Genomic DNA, 17,534 nt, shown 5'->3' with positions numbered 1-17,534 from the left:
AGTTTATACACCCTTTGTCCTAGATTAGTTATGATAATTATCATGCCACATCATTGTTATTTTGGTATTAATTGTTATTTTACTGAAAAATAGTTGTGAAAAGAGATAGTGGTATATTATTTTATAAAAAAGTTAGATGTAATGGGAAGTGGTGGGTTTTAATTGAATGTGTAGCACCCTAATATTTCAATTAGTTAAAAAACCCTTTCCACCAAAAATATTTAAGAGAACTACTAGGCTATTACTATTACCTTATAATGCCTAAGGTTTTTACCAAAGTTACGTAGTGGAAAAACTAACTTAAGCTAAATTAAAATCCAAAATCAATTCAATCAACTTTATTTCAAGTTGGAGCCTCTATGTCCTAAATCAAACTAAATAACAATCAATATTCCCCAAACCCAAATATACTTACAATCCATAATCCATCTGAATGAACTCTAATATAAATAGTTTATGAAGAGATACATACAACATAAAAATTGATGCAGAAAAAAACCTTTTAATTAACCTTGCTTGACTATTTATCTACATTAACAAATAAACATGTTTCAATATTTTTTTTTTGTTAAAAAAAAAAAACCATCATATGCAAAAGCCACTTGACATCACTACAAAATTCTGTTACGTGACTCACTATGACAACCTTACTTGCTTTGGATTACGCATCGAACGAGTTTCCTTCTCTCCTAATGTTCTCGAAGAGACCTAGTTTGAGAGCTATCCAAATTAGTAAAAAAAAAAAACCTATGGCACAATGTGGCGAAATTTTAGCATATGCAAATGATAGCACGATACTTGTACCACAATAGAAGAGCCATGGTATTAAAAAAGCGTTTGCGTTCCAAGAGTTTTGATGCATATCCTCTTATGTTTTATGCGAAGTAGGTGATAATGACTCACATACCCAATCCCACATTTTAGTTTACATTCACAATCACTTTCATATTAATTTTTGAATAATTATTGATAAATAAATAATATTATTAATAGATTTTAGTCTTCCTTGCCTAAAACTTGGTGCATAGTAGCAAAAAATAATCTTTTCCTTGACTACTAACATGTGCATAAATGCATTGACTGCCAACTTAGACATTACATGATGGAGATAAATAATGAGACATGATAAGTCACTTTACCTTTCTGCGTTGATTATGAACTTTATGTATGATTATTCATAACTAAACATATATAATACTTAAATTGTACAAAAAGATTCACACTAAAAAAAAATATTCTTGCATAGATTGATGACATAACAAGAGAGGCAACCATCAACTATAAAGAAATGGGTCATGTGCCATTGGCCTCCCTTGCAAATCTAGTTATATCCTTTATGAATGAAGCAGAATTTTCCTTCTTCTTTCTCCACCCTCCTAATCTCTAGCCTACTAAAGAGAAGGGAAAAAGGCCTTGAATCTTATTTTACTAAATTTAAGCCTCATCTCTCCACCCATATTTTCAACTCCAATTCTACCCTTGAGCCCACAATTCCACTAATATGCAAACCCACTTTTCCGACCCATTATTTCACGGCTAACACACTTCTTGATGCCTGTCCGTCTATCCAGATTACCCAACAAATACTTCCATTGCAACACCGAAAAGTTAGACCCAATCCCCTCAGAGAAGATCAATTCCACTCAAACCTTATTTCTACCCTTTGGTAACTTTAAGGACTATTCCTTCTTAGCTACGTTGTCGGTAGAGGTGGAAAGATCCACCAGTGATGAGCTGCGCTGGTGAGGGGCATTACGGATAGTATAATAGTATTTTGTTAGTAGCATCAAATTTAGTGGAAGTGAATAGAAATCTCATCAATTAGTTTCGGTGACAACTTTAGGGTAAAGATACAAATGTCCAAGATAAATTCATGTGTTGTGAATGTAAGGTTTAACCTTGTGCAAATGCTCATAATACTAGCTAGCCATCAACATGAAACCACCGGTTTTTCTTTATGTGCTCCTTTTCCTGGATTGTTGATTTAACATTTTTACGTACTGGCTACATTCTTACGTATTGGCTACAAGTTGTATGCTACGCAAATATTGATCTATAAAATTTAAAATACTTAAACAATTAAACTCTACGATCATCTTACATTCATAGGGATTTTCTTTTAGAATAAAGGAGTGTCCTTTTTGTACTCATTTAGGGCTTTTTATATGGTTAGTTTTCGATAATGTTAAGTTTGGTTATTAAGCGACATTTACGCATCAATTCCTAATTTTGATGTTTGACCTTTTAGCTTTAATTGAAACATTGTATCAACAAGGTTTGCTTTGTTTAGAAATTGAATTATATGATTGTAATCTTTGTATGCATATTATAAACTAATGTTTGATTGATTTTATTCAGGTTCGGGAACACGCAAGAAAACTTTTGGAGAAGCACATAAAGAAACCATTTTTTGATGTTCGGTAATTTTCAACTAATTTTGTTCTTAATCTTTTAGTACCTTATTGGCTATTCCTTCAATTTAGTGTCAAGGTTTAAGGAGGATATAGTATATGGATGCATGTTGTTAGAAGTCTAATTTGTATAGATGCTATTGTTAGGTGACTGGACTAGTGGAGGTGACTGGACTAGTGGAGTTGATAAGATGTTTGATGCTTGGACATAACACTTAACCTAAGTCGTACCCTTGTCAGCATGAACTAACCAACTTGCTGATTGGAGATACGGGTTGGATTCACTAGGGGATACTGCCCAAATAAAAAATATGTGTTGGTGTGAGATGAATATTGAGGCATCAAATTTTAAATAAGGAGATTAAAAACATGGGGCCTATGGAAGTCTAAGTGATGCGAACCCATTATATATTTGCTGGATGTTGATTCTCTTGCATGCATAATTTTTTTTCCATCACATACTTTACTAACCTTACAATCAGCATCACTCCTAAAAGTTATCTTATGTAAATATTGATTTTTTTTTTTTTTTCTAAATAAAAACAAGATATCCCTTATCACCTCCATTTCCTCTAAAATAAATGATGACTATTCAGTACTCACCATATTTTATTGTTTCTTTTATTGGCAACTATTCACCATATTTTATTATTTCTTTTGTTGGTAACTTTTCATATATTATTATTTTTCATCCCATAATCCCCACCCAAATTATTTTATTCCCTTTGTTCCTTTAAGTTCTTTTCACCTTTTGGCACATTTTATTATCAGCATATAAAATTATTAATATCTCTAATTGCTTGTTAGAAAAATTTATAACAGTGTGAGATTGTAAATGTACTTTGAGACAAATCAAACACAACCCCACTTGATTATTTTTTTTTATTTTATTTACTGGAAAGAATTTAGAAGATTTTTTTTTAATGTTGTGCTAGATTTAAATGGGAAGAACTTAAAGGGACGGAGGGAGTAACATTTCTCTCTCTCACGGAACCTACTTGAATTATATTTGGGAAATTCTCAATAGTAGCTATGTACTTTTGCTCATTCTTAATGGTAACAAAATATATGACAAATTCTCCCAAATATCATTACTTTTTATAAATTTCCCTAACATAACAATATTTTTATAGTTAGCAACTAATTATCTTTTTTAAACAATAATTTTAATAGTAAAAAATAAAAAAAAAAGTACAAAGCGTCAGGCTAGCTACGAAACCCACCCCCACCCCCGAAAATCACACCACCCAACTCTCCTGAACCTGCAAACCCACCCCACCCCTTCCAAAACCCCACGCTGCGTCGAAACCCTAAAACCCTTTCCCCTTTGTAAAGATCACACATGGGTATATGGGTATGACACTTGGACATTTCACTTTTAGTTCAAAATTATGGAATTTGTTGTGCCCGTCTCGGACATGGGTACCCGAGTCCAAGTTACATAGGTTGTTTGTTTTCGCTGCCTTTGATACGGGTTAGGGTTTAAGGAGAGGGGAAAATGTTTTTAGGGTTTTGGCGAGGGGTGAGGTGATTTTCGGACATGAGTATGACACTTGGACTCGGACACTTGGATTCGGACATGGGTATGACGCTTAGACATTTCACTTTTAGTTCAAAATCATGGATTTTTTTTTACAGAATTATGGGTACCCGAGTCAAGTAACATAGGTTGTTTGTTTTCGCTACCTTTGATACGAAGTAGGGTTTAGGGAGAGGGGAAAGTGTTTTTAGGGTTCTGGCGAGGGGTGGGGTGTGTAAGCGGGTTTACGCAAGCTAGGTGGTGTGACTTTCGGGTTTGGAGGTGGATTCTAGTGGCTAGCACGGGGCATGGGGCATGGGGGTGGCCAGCGGGAGTGCTTTTACGTTCTGTACTTTTAATTATTGTGTAATTAGGATAATTAGTTGCTAATTGTAAAAATATTGTCATGTCAGGAAAATTTAAAGTAATGATATTTGGAAGGATTTGCCAAATATTTTGTTAGCATTTGAGAATGAGCAAAAGAACAAGGCTACCGCTGTGAATTTCTTATTATTTTTTTTAGAGAAAAACTCTCACATTCTCCATCTGTCATGGTCCCCATGTCCTTTTTAAATATTAATTACTATTATTATTATTATTATTAATTATTAATTAATAATAATAATAATAGTAGTAGTAACGGCAATAATAATAATAATAACAATTAATAATTAATAATAATAATAATAATTAATATTTAATAATAATAACAATTAATATTTAATGATAATAATAATTAATAATTAATGATAATAATAATAATTAATATTTAATAATAATAATAATTAATATTTAATGATAATTATGATTATTAATAATAATGATAATAATAATATTTGATAATAATAATTAATAATAATAATTAATATTTAAAAATAATAATAATAATTAATAATCAATATTTAATAATAATAATTAATAATAATAATAATATAATAATAATAATAATTAATATTTAATAATAATAATTAATAATTAATAATAATAATAATTAATATTTAATATTTAATAATAATTAATAATTAATAATAATAATAATAATTAATATTTATTAATACTAATATTAATAATTAATATTTAATAATAATAATAATAACAATAATTAATATTGATTAATTAATATTTAATAATAATAATAATAACAATAATTAATATTGATTAATTAATATTTAATAATAATAATAATAACAATAATTAATTATTAATAATTAATATTTAATAATAATAATAATTAGTATTTAATGATCAATATTTAATAATAGTAATTAATAATGCGGTAATAATAATAATAATTAATATTTAATAATATTTAAAGATAATAATAATAAGAATAATAATAATCCTTATTATTTAATAATAATAATAATAATAACTAATATTTAATAATAATCTATCAATCAATTAATCAAAGCCTTAATCCCATAAGTGGGGTCGGCTACATGAACCAAATTTTATCATTCTTTGTAATCAAGATCCTCCTACATCCCTTACGATCCAAAGCCTCATCCTCATGCAAATCCATATATTTCATATCTTTCCTTACTCCTTCCAACCAAGTCATTTTCGGTCTCCCTCTCCCTCGTTTAACCCCTCCATGGTCCCACTCTTCCACTCTTTGTACCGGTGCACCCTCGAGTCTCAGTCTTACATGCCCAAGCCAAGATTTTCCATTAGTTTGTCTGCAATGCCTGCCACACCTACCTTCTTGCGAATAACCTCATTTCTCATTCTATCTCTTAGAGTGTTTCCACACATCCACCTTAATATTCGCATTTCCGTAGCCTCCATCTTTTTAATGTGCTCCTTCTTAGAAGCCTCCATCTTTTTAATGTGCTCCTTCTTAGAAGCTTAACATTCTGTACCATAGAGCAACACTGGTCTTATGCCTGTCATGTAGAATTTTCTCTTTAATTGTAAGAGAATGCTTCAGTTACATAACACCCCCGTGGCCGCTCTCCACTTAAGTCACCCCTGTGGGCCACGTCTTGATCAATGTCACCATTCTTTTGGATGATCGACCCAAGTTCTTTCCATTCAAACTCACCACCTCATTGCTTGTCCCCCTCTGAGTAACAAAGCGGCATACCAAATATTCAGTCTTATTCCGACTTAGCTTAAACCCTCTAGATTCCAACATTTGCTTCCGTTGCTCCAACTTGGCATTAACACCATCTTTAGTTTCATCCACTAAAACGATATCATCTGCAAACAACATACACCACAAGACTTCATCTTGAATTGGTCTAGTTACTTCGTCTAGAACCGTTGCAAAATGGAAAAGGGTTCAATGACCCTTGATGTAATCCAATTGTAATAGGAAAATTTTTTGTCAACCCTTCACATGTTCTTACATTTGTTGACACATCCCAGTACATATCCTTAACCAGGTCTACATACCTTCGTGGCATAGCTTTCTTCAACATTGCCCACCAAAGTACCTTTCTTGGCACCTTGTCATATTCCTTCTCTAGATTAATAAAGACCATATGAAGATCCTTCTTCTCTTTACCCTATAAAACTCCATCATTTGTCTTATCAAATGGATTACTTCCTAGTGGATCTCCCTCGCATATAACCAAATTGGTTATCCGAAATGCTTGTGCATGCCCTCAACTTATGTTCAATCACCCTTTCCCACAACTTCATAGTGTGGCTCATAAGCTTGATCCCTCGATAGGTAGAACAATCTTGAGCGTCTCCTTTGTTTTTATAGACCGGGACCAAGGTGCCCTTCCTCTAATCTTGCGGGATCCTTGTAGCTCTCCATATCTTGTGAAAGAGGTCTGTTAACCAATCAATACCAATCTTACCTAGACACCTCCACACCTCTATCGGTATACCATCAGGGCAACCCGCCTTCTTAGGCTTCATCTTCTTCGGTGCAATCTCTACCTCTACTCTCCTAATCCTCCGCACATACTCCATGTTTATTTCTTCATCACTCACAGAGGTATCTCTTGTCCCCACTCCATTATTTCTATTAAACAATTCATCGAAGTGCCCCTTCCACTTGCTGCCTTGATGTCCTCATCTTATACTAGGACAATTTGGTTCTTATCTTTGATACACATTACCATGCCAATATCCTTCCTTGCCTCTTGTCTTCTCTTCGCCATCTTATAAATGATCTTTTCTCTCTCCTTGGAGTCAAGTTTTTCATAAACCTCCGGATAAGCCTTTTCTTTCGCTTGGTGAACAACTGCCTTTGCCTTACTCTTAGCCTCCTTATACGCTGCAAAAGCTTCATCGTTCCTACAATTTCCTAAGGCTTGGTAGCATTCCCTTTTTTGCTTAATTACTGCTTTCACCTCTTCATTCCACCACGAAGTATCTTGCTGCATCGAAGTTCTCCCCCTTGATTCCCCTAAGACCTCTTTGGCCACTCTCAAGAAACAGTTCTTCATTCGTAACCAAGCCATGTCTGGATCCACCTCTTCATCCTAATCCGCCTCATTTATTACCTTTTCTGTAAAAACCTTAGCATTTGCATCCTTTAGACTCCACCATCTTGTCCTTGGCTCCTCTTGTTTTCCTTTTTTCTTCGCCTTCTCTTTCAAACCAATAGTCATAACCAAAAAGCCGGTGTTGGGTGACCACACTCTCTCCTGGGATGACCTTGCAGTTTAAACAACTTTGTCTATCCGTACTCCTTGTGAGCAGAAAGTCTATTTGTGTTGCATTTGCTCCACTTCGAAAAGTTATCAAATGTGAATCCCGTTTCTTAAACCAGGTACTAGCCAAAATTAAATCATATGATTGGGCAAAATCCATAATAGCCTCACCACCTGCGTCCCTCTGCCCATACCCAAAGCCTCCATGAACCCTCTCGAAGCCATCTCGGCTCACCCCAACATCCCATTGAAATCGCCTCCAATATATAATTACCACCTCATCTAAATCTTCCCAAAATTATCGTTTCTCTTCTGCACCTAAACAAACAACTTGGGGAGTATAAGTACTAATAACATTCACAATCTCCTTCCACACAACATCACCCTTATCAACCTATCATTCTTCCGATAGACCTCGATTACTTCTAGTCCACCTTGTCTCTTGAAGGCACATGATGTTTACCCGTCTTCTCTTTATCACTTCTACCACTTCTACTGATTTCCCCGTAAGAGAGTCCACATTCCAAGAACCAATCCGCACTAAAGTCCTTCCTTACCCGCTCCCTCCTACCATGCTCACTAGTACCACGCTCCTTCGTGCCCTGACTTGCAAGCCCTTGATCTTTTGACACCACACTTGGGCAATGTGGCGCGTCGCTTCCGGCGACGACCTAGCAACCCTTGCATACTTATCACCGCACCCGCGTCTGGAAGTGCAGCGTGTCGCTCAGTAGGGAACGCCCCAATGGCACGCCCTTGCTCATTTGACACCACACTCGGCAATGTGGCGAATCGTTTCCGGGCGACGACCTAGCAACCCTTGCATACTTATCACTATACTTGGGTCTAGGAAGTGCAGCGCGTCGCTGAGTAGGGAATGCCCCCACGAAAATATCAGTTGGACTCATGCATGGGATATGACAAAGTTTTACACTTCTGTTACTAGCATACCGAAACCCCCCTCCTTTATCCAGGTTTGGGACTGGAAGCGGGAAACCCACTAGCGGAGTTAATATTCAATATTATTTATTATTATTATTAAATATTAATTATTATTATTATTATTATTATTATTATTATTAAATAATAGTAGTAATAAGGAAGTTTTGATTTTTGGTACCTCGAAAATGACCCCTATTGATTTTTGGTACCCTTCTAAAATTTTATTTTATTTTGGTACTCATCAAAGTTACAAAATATAGGTTTTGGTACCAATTAACTGAATCTGTTAAGTGGGGCCCATTATCTAATTATTTAATGATTAAATTTATTTAAAAAAAGAAAAAACTTAAAAAAAAACTTAAAAAAGAAAAAAAAAACAACCAACCACTGCCACCCCTCCCCCCTCCCCGTCAGCCACCCTTCCCCCTCCTCGTGCCGGCTACCAGTGCCCAAACATTCCCCCGGCGCCAGCGAGCCCACCTCCTCCCTTTCCCGCCTCCGATCTCAACCACAACAGTAGCAAAACCGCCGCACACCGCCACACAACAACAACTGCCCCTCCAAAACAACCACCGTTCGCCGAAACAACCCCCCTCCCCTATTCGCCGGCCCCCTCCCTCCCTTAAACAACCATCCTCCCCTTTTCGCCGGCCCCCGAAACCCTAAAACCCGCTTGAGACAACCCGAAAAACCAAACCCGTTTAAGGTTTTTAAACAACCCAAAAAACGGTGGTTTTTGGTGGTGGTGGTGGTGGTGTGATGGAGCGGCGTTGGTTCTAAACGACGTGTTTCAGGGGGTAATTTTGGTGGTGGTGGTGTGATGGAGCGGCACTGGTTGTGAGGTTGATTTGTGGTTGCTGCCGCTGCGAATTGTGTGTGACCGCTCAAATTGGTGGCTATTGTGGTGCGAATTGGAGGTGCTGGTGGTTAATTCGGCGGCTAATGGTGGTTGCAGTCATGGTGGTGAGGTGGCTGCGTGCCAGGTTGCTACCGGCTTGAAGGTGGCTAAGGGGTGGCTCGAAGGTGGCAGGGCCCCACTAACGGAAAGTTTAACGGAAGTTAGACAGGTACTAAAACCTATATTTTGTAACTTTGATGAGTACCAAAATAAAATAAAATTTTAGATTGGTACCAAAAATCAGCAGGGGTCATTTTCGAGGTACCAAAAGTCAAAATTTCCTAATAATAATAATAATTAATATTTAATAATAATAATAATTAATATTTAATAATAATAACAATTAATATTTAATAATAATAACTATTATTTAATGATAATAATAATAATAATAATTAATATTGAATAATAATAATAATATTTAATATTTAATAGTAATAATAATGATAATGATAATGATAATAATAATAATGATAATGCTAATAATAAAAATTTGTTTCAGAGTGAAGAGAGAAGGTGAAAAAGAAGAGAGAGAAAGAATGGGAGAGTCTGTTTAAATTTGCAGGAAGAAGAGTGGGGGTAATGGGGAACCGGAAGAAGCGGTGAGTGTAATAGGGGGTAGGTGAAAATTAATAATTTATAATTAATAATCCGCTCTACCGAAATCTGATCTGATTTGATCTGCTCTGCTTTGTCGAGAAGCTCAAAAGAACAGGGCTTAAATCTTCTCTTGCTCCACGTAATACTAATACAAATAAATTCTCATAACGTTGCGCTTAATTGTAAGTGAAATTTTGATTGGTTTACCGTGTCCATGTCTTTAATTTTTGAAACAAGAATTTTCGTGTTCAATCCTCAAACCCATGACTTCATCCTTGGATAATATGGTTAAGGTGCTTATGCTTAAGGTGTGATAATATTTAATGCCAAATTTTATTGAAGATATAACCTTTGACCAACGTATGAATCTCCTGTCCAAATTTCACATGTTTGGAAAATGAGATAACACTAAAGTGGATGTGACTATTATAAACATATTCTGTGTTAAAGTGTTTTTATTTGATATTTGCATTTTCTTTTCTTGTATTAAGGTCAGTTTACTTTACTATCCTAACCCCCTTCAATATACACCTTTCCACTTACTCTGTCTTAATTTTTTCTCCTTTTTCTTATACTCACCCACCTTTGTATCGTCTCTTTCTTACTTAATCCACCTTTTTTTTTTTTACTTCCACTAAATTCTTCTGGAAACAAAATTCCACAATAAATGGGTACATCAAAAGGAAATGGAGGGAGTATCTATATTATAGAATTACCTTTAATGGTGTATTGATATTTATAATTCACATTTGATATTGCATTGTTGTTAAACTACATATATTTTGGATCAAAGAAGTTAGAGAAAATGATGTGTATATGGAATCATAAGAAATTCTTGTAAGTACTTATATTTTGGATTTTTGGATCAAAAGGATTGCTAATTCGGCTTATTTTTAATAGGTAGAAGTACTAAATATTGTTCTATTGCTAGATCACTTGAGTCTCTTAGTGTGTCTAATGAGAATATTATGTTTAATCAAATCAGGAAAAAGTAATACACTCTTCAATTAAGTGCAGGTATGCTAAATCTTTTGAGCGCATGACTAGAGAGGACTTAGAGCAAGGAAAGAAATGGCTAGATAATACATTCCAACTTATACGGTATGGTTTCAATATTTTTCTCCAAAAAATCAGGTTTGATTTAGTGATGTTTCAACTTCCTCTGCTTTCCATATTGTTCTTTCAATTAGTTTTGTTATTTCATACTACATTCTTAAACCTATGCAATCCATTGTAAACTGTTTGCCTGTTTCGTTTCTTTTACCTAATTCTAAAGTACTTGTTTAATATTTTAGAATTGAAAAGAGTTCAATAGTCTATCAGCATTTAGGTGTGTAAGGATGCCTTGAATTTGATGCTTCAAGTGACCCAGATGTACTGTCAAATCTTTTTAAATGATACATTTGGACGTGAGAGGATCCTACATAGACCATGCAGGTTTCTTGGTGCGGCTTAGTTTGGTTTGGTTGCTATCTTTCCTTTTCTTCTCCTCTTCTTTGCTAAAACACTGGCAAAGTCTTGATTTGTTTGTGCCGTTGTGGCGTGGTTTCATGAAATAAACTTTTAAAAAAATAAGATATATCTTGTCTCTACCACATTCATTTGACATGCGAAAATATAATGATGGTAATAATATGAGTTTTACGTTAATTTTTTTTTTTTTTAATTTGGTTTGGCATCCAATAGTCATCAATTTGGAAAAGTGTTCTGAAGTTCACCTTGAATTTTGTTCTTTATCATAAAGGAGAGGGCATCTTTTAAGGGATTTTTTTTCCCACACCAATAATTTTGTTTATGGTTTACATATTTTTTTGAAGTATCAAACTATAAAATTTCAGGATTTCAGAGGCATTAGATTAATTTCTTTGTTCTCTGTTTAGATAATTCCGTATGTGGTAATGTTATGGAGATATTTGCAGAATTGCAGCTTCCAGCTGATATCTTGCTAACTGATTGATTGTAATTCAGGTGTGAGAATGATAGCCTTCCCAACATCAAATGGGTTCTTGATCTAGCAAAAGCTGCAGTTTTGAGGCATGGTGTGCGTGGCCTTGTCATTGATCCGTATAACGAGCTTGACCATCAACGTCTTAGCAGCATGTGCGGTGCTTATTATTTTGCATATAAATAGTTTTATCTTGCATTGTGTGTGTGTTTTTTTTCCTGCGTCTCTTAATGTGGAACTGCTTTAAGCTTGCTTAGAAGATGGAGATATAGCATAGGAGTGAGTTTTTTTTTTATGGGTTGGGTAAAGAAGTGTACTTTTGGAAAGCTGTGCAGCTCCTTGTCTACAATTATTTAAGCATGGGTACCTGGATGTCCAAAACATGTCTATTTTTGAGTCTGGAAGGCAGCTAGGATATTGCTTGAAAATATGAGCTCAGTAGGAGCAAACCTTTGTCCAGAGAAAGAGGTACAATCTGACCAAGAAGAGAAAGGGGTACAATCTGGTTGGGGTTCTAGAACTTTTCTCCAACTGATATCCAAAGATTTTGTTGCCCACCTTCTTATACACGAATATATTGAGCTTTGGCTTCCTGGAAATTTTAGAGGGTATTTATGAGACTACATCGCAAACAAAATACAATTGTTGGCCATTGGCCAATGTTTGCTTGTTGAGGAGTTAGTGGGAGGCAAGCCCTTTGGGCTAAAACAAGGTTTACAGTTTACTACAAGCAGTCCTACTCCCATTAGGAAAGTAATAAGATCCTAGCAAAATTAAATTACAGGCTATGAATGCCCTATTTAAGCTGATACTTTCTCAAGGATAGCAAAATATTAGAAAATTCCAGCAAAAGGTCTTTGCTTGGACCATAAGCATAATTGCAAGCCTAGCAATCTTGGATTATACGTATAACTAGTTTTGTGCCCGTGCGATGCTCGGGTTGTTTATTGAATTTTAAAATAAAACTTTTTATCTAAAATATTTATGTTATTTGAATTTTCTACTCATGGATTAATAATCACTTGACAATCATACGTGTCTGTTTATGGGTATTTTATGGATTAATAACCACTTGACAATCTAAAAAAAATTAGAAGTAATAATCAGCAAAAAAGAACGGTTGTCTAAAGCTGTGATCTCTTTTCATTTTCTCTGAATATCTAAGCTAACGAAAGGCTGGTTCGTTGCATGTTAAGACTCCCGTGTTATACCCGGGTTGTTTATTGAATTTTAAAATAAATTTTTTTATCTAAAATATATATGTTGTTTGAATTTTCTACTCATGGATAAATAATCACCTGTGTCTGTTTATGGGTATTTTATGGATTAATAATCACTTGGAAATCTACAAAAATTAGAAGTAATAATGCACAACCTAAAAGAACGGTTGTCTAAAGTAGTGATCACTTTTCATTTTCTCTAAACATCTAAGGAAAGGCTGGTTGCAAGTTAAGACTTAAGAGAACGGTTATATATAATAACAGGTGTCTTTGATTTTTTATTTTTTTTTTCCTTTTGTACCTCTCTAGATCCGTCATTTGTATAGAAATATTGGTATTTTATTGAAAATAAAATTCTAAACCAAAAGTTTTATTGAAAATAAAACTCTAAAATAACTTTTTTATCCTACTAAATCATCCAAATTTTATTGAAAATAAAACACTAAACTAACTTTTGTATCCTACTGAAACTATCCAACTTTTTTATCCTATTTTACAAAACATATATTCAAATAAATCCTACATGTCATATTAATGATTAATTGTCACCTACATGGCGCGATACTTGGCGAAAAGTTAAGACGCCAAGTGTTGATGTCTCGTGGCCTGACTAAAAGTTTAGCTTTATATATTAGTTATATGATTGCAAGCCTAGCAATGCCACTATGGAAACCTTTAAGTTTGCTCCAATTCTTATTCTTACCGCAAAATCTTGGAATCCTTTGGAGAATTTCCTCATAGTCTGGAGATGAATGGTAGAAATTAAAATGAGTTAAAAATAAATAGTAGTATTAATTGTTGCCTTAAGTGAATAATTAAGGAGAAAAACATTGGTTGTGCCACAGAAAAATAAATTGAGGTTTTTAGTTGATGTTCATGTAGGCCCAATGGTTCTAAACAACACATCACTAACCCCCTATGTAATCTAAGGAGAGAAATGTGGCTCACTAATTCAACCGTGGGAGTAGGGGCTGGGGTCATTGTTATAGTTTGATTCTTATTGGTCCATATATATTAGTAGAATATAGCACTGACCTTGTTTTTTCTTGGCTGCATTATTTTCATCTCAAAATGATGGTTGAGGTCTAGGTTGTTATTGTTGACTTCTTATTGCCACTAGGATTGTATTATTCTTATTATATTCCAAATTTTCCATGTGAAAGTGGATCTTTATTTTAGATGATTGATCTTTATATATTTCTGCTGGACTCAATCCCATTCTTGAAGTTATGGCTCTGAACAATATATGCAACAGGACGGAAACAGAGTACGTTAGCCAGATGCTCACAATGGTCAAGCGATTTGCTCAACATCACTCTTGCCATGTTTGGTTTGTTGCTCATCCTAGACAGGTGAGCTGAGTGAATTCACTGTCCTTTTTCCTTCCAGATTCTATTCTGATTCCTTTCTCTCAAACAGCTGCACAACTGGGTTGGGAATGCTCCTAATCTTTATGACATCAGTGGTAGTGCACATTTCATCAACAAATGTGATAATGGAATTGTAGTACATCGTAACAGGGATCCAGAGGCTGGCCCTATTGATAGAGTACAGGTTATGAAATCTGTCCATTTTGAATCCATTTTTCACATTTTTGAACCCATTTTTCACTAAAGCACTGACTTCTGTTTCATTTTTCTCAGATCTGTGTAAGGAAGGTGCGGAATAAGGTTGCTGGCACAATTGGTGATACCTACTTGACCTATAAGAGGTACTTACTGTTGCCGTTTATATATAACCTAAAAATAAGCAATCTTAGCCGTTGGATATTCATCAGATTATCAATCTGATGGTGTGAAAACAACCCAGAAAATAAGAAAGGCCTACATATGTATTCTAAAAAAATTATGTAAAGTTGGTCAAATTTAAATACATTTCTTACGTACATAAAACTATTGGAGTTATTAGAACATGAAAATTTAAATTACAGTCTATAATTAAAAAATTTGTAACATAAAAATTTTAATTAAACCCGTAACATAAAGATTATAAAGTAATTAAAAGTTCTAGATTATAATCAAATTTTGAACATAAAAACTAACATGGGCATTTCTACTCATTTTCTTCCTTGATGTGCAATGTTCTTTCTCATGTTCATTATGTTGTGCATTTTTTTTATAGTTGCCATTTTCATAATCATTTTCACTATGTATCTATCACTTCTCTAAATTGTATTGCAATTATTCTAGTCAAAGGTTTTATTTATTGTTGGAAGATTCTTAGTTTAAGTAAAATGAGTAATTTTCATAGTTTTGTGTGGAAACTCAAGTTTTTATGTTGAATATTTTTAAAAAATTTTGGTTAAGCTTTTAGGGGCAATTAGGTACTTCAAAAGTGGACACCAACATATCACCCCTCCCTGCCCTTGGCTTATATAATAGAGATAAAGAGCATTGAGGCATAAGATAACATACAAGTTTTGGGATGTGGTATTACTGTTAGTGTGAGGAAGATAGTTGTTGATGTGATACTGTAGCATAGTAAATGGTTGAAATTAATTAATGGCGTGTTAACATTAAAGAAATAAGGATGCTAGTTGTAATATGAAATTGTTGAAACGGGCTAGTTTGGGAAATGAGGATAGCTGCTTGCAAGCCTTGTCAACTTAATCGGATTCCTTGTATTGAGATTTTGGTAGAAAAGAAATCGGAGATAGTAGAATGGTTTGGTCTCAAAGGGTGCAAGTTTATCTTCGATGTATAATCTGTCAAAGGTTCAACTTTTAATTCTACAATGAATTTGACAAGGATGGTGGCTGGACTTCTAGTCTAGCTCACAAGTATTAGGCAGAAGTGTCATCTACCTTCTTATGGCAGGGATGAGAACAGAGAGGAGCTTATGAAAATTAAAATCATTCTGATAGCCCCTCCAAATGAGATTTAAAATTTACAAGATATTAAAAGCTAACAAAAGTTTTTTGTGCAGGATAACTGGTGAATTTGTGGAGCCGTTTGAGCCAAAACACTAATTTCACACGCTCCAATATGACGATGGCAATGACTTATGGTCAGATGAACCAATCGCCTAATGGAGTATATTGATTCTTCAAGGCCCTTCTGCAATTTCCAAGGTGGGGGGAAATATTGGTGGTATACACTCAAGATAGAAGGGTTTTTTTTTTTTTAATGGATGTTTCTTTCTAATTTAACTGGAAGTTTGCAAGTATGGAGGAAAGAAACAGAGTTCATTGTTAGCATATGCTCTAGAAATAGCAGCAGGAAAAGAAGGTTATTTTATTTTATTTTATTTTTTATTATTTTTAATAGCAGCAGTAATGCACTGTTTGTATTCTAATTTTGACCTTAATTTTTTTAGTAAAATTCTATTGCTAATTGTATTGTATGATAAAGTAAAATTCTACTGTTATATATGTATTGTTCATTGTATATATATGAACTTTGACTATAGTTTTTAAGTAATGTATTAAAACTAATTTTTATCATGACATTTGCTATTAAATAGAGGTTAATATAAGTTTCATGCAACTATTTTTTTTTTTTATTTTTTTTTTTTAGTACTAGTATTTAATTATGTACACTTGGAGAGAAAATCTCAATCAAGCTCTAAATTAGGCAAAAGATTCTAAGTTTACATTTAACATAAGCCTATATAAAAGGTGGCTTACCTTCCTTAGATGCCATAAAAATTGCTCTTAGAGGATTGAAGCTTAAAGTCGTCCGTTGAGCAGGGGTACGAATATACGGTGTTGGAGTGTGCGCTTCATCAAGAGTAGCGGGAGCTCCAAATGATATAGAGTGGGTGGTCTAAAGAAGAGAGCGAGCTGTCACGTGCCGACTACTTTGCCCTAGTCACGCACCGTGCGCCACCCGCTTACAGTCCGTCGTAAGACGAGTCAGGCTTTCTCCTTGGCACTTACTCCTTGTGCCCACGTAGCACAACTCCTTGCGCTGCTAGTATAAGTTTGCTAGCACGATCCCTTTGTGCTAACAAGTCCCCTTTGGTTGAACTAAGCACTCACCCTTAGTGCCTTAGTCCGAATTTACGACTAAGTGTCGTAGACAATTGAGCACCCAAGCTATCACCCTTGCTGGTATGCCCGATCACTCACTTGGCACCCCCGTGCCTTAGTTTTCCTCACACTCTCTAAGTGTTTGGAGGAAAGAGATTGAGTTGTAAGAGAACACAAGTGCTTAAGGAAGGCTTTTTGTATTGCTTTCAACTTATAGCTCTTAACTTGTTGATCTCTCAACTTATATGTACAAATGAGCCTTGGAGCCTATTTATAGTGCTCCATCCTACTTACATGCTTCTCTAGAAAATTCCTAACCTCCTCAAATGGAGGGTTCTAGACTTACAACATCTAGAGTGTTCCCACCTCCTTAGGAACTACCTACATGGAGGTTTCTACATCCTTCCCTAGCTAGAAT

The 17,534-nt window shown here is 34.7% G+C and overlaps 1 protein-coding gene across 2 annotated transcripts in view; it reads left to right on the top strand.

The window, feature by feature from the left end:
- LOC110702912 (twinkle homolog protein, chloroplastic/mitochondrial-like) overlaps positions 1–16,532 on the top strand; it is a 32,127-nt gene extending 15,595 nt beyond the window's left edge. For both annotated transcript variants that reach the window (XM_021880664.1, XM_021880666.1), the window contains 7 exons: positions 2,359–2,420; positions 10,999–11,082; positions 11,950–12,081; positions 14,402–14,498; positions 14,566–14,700; positions 14,790–14,857; positions 16,072–16,532. In XM_021880664.1, the coding sequence (XP_021736356.1) occupies positions 2,359–2,420; positions 10,999–11,082; positions 11,950–12,081; positions 14,402–14,498; positions 14,566–14,700; positions 14,790–14,857; positions 16,072–16,114 (621 nt within the window). In that variant the 3' untranslated portion in view covers positions 16,115–16,532. The remainder of the gene's footprint in view (positions 1–2,358; positions 2,421–10,998; positions 11,083–11,949; positions 12,082–14,401; positions 14,499–14,565; positions 14,701–14,789; positions 14,858–16,071) is intronic.
- The last annotated feature ends 1,002 nt before the right edge of the window (positions 16,533–17,534 follow it).

This window comes from Chenopodium quinoa, unplaced genomic scaffold, assembly GCF_001683475.1.
Source record: "Chenopodium quinoa cultivar QQ74 unplaced genomic scaffold, ASM168347v1, whole genome shotgun sequence".
In the NCBI taxonomy this organism is placed as follows: Eukaryota; Viridiplantae; Streptophyta; class Magnoliopsida; order Caryophyllales; family Amaranthaceae; genus Chenopodium; species Chenopodium quinoa.
This window is presented reverse-complemented; position numbering and strand designations above follow the sequence as displayed.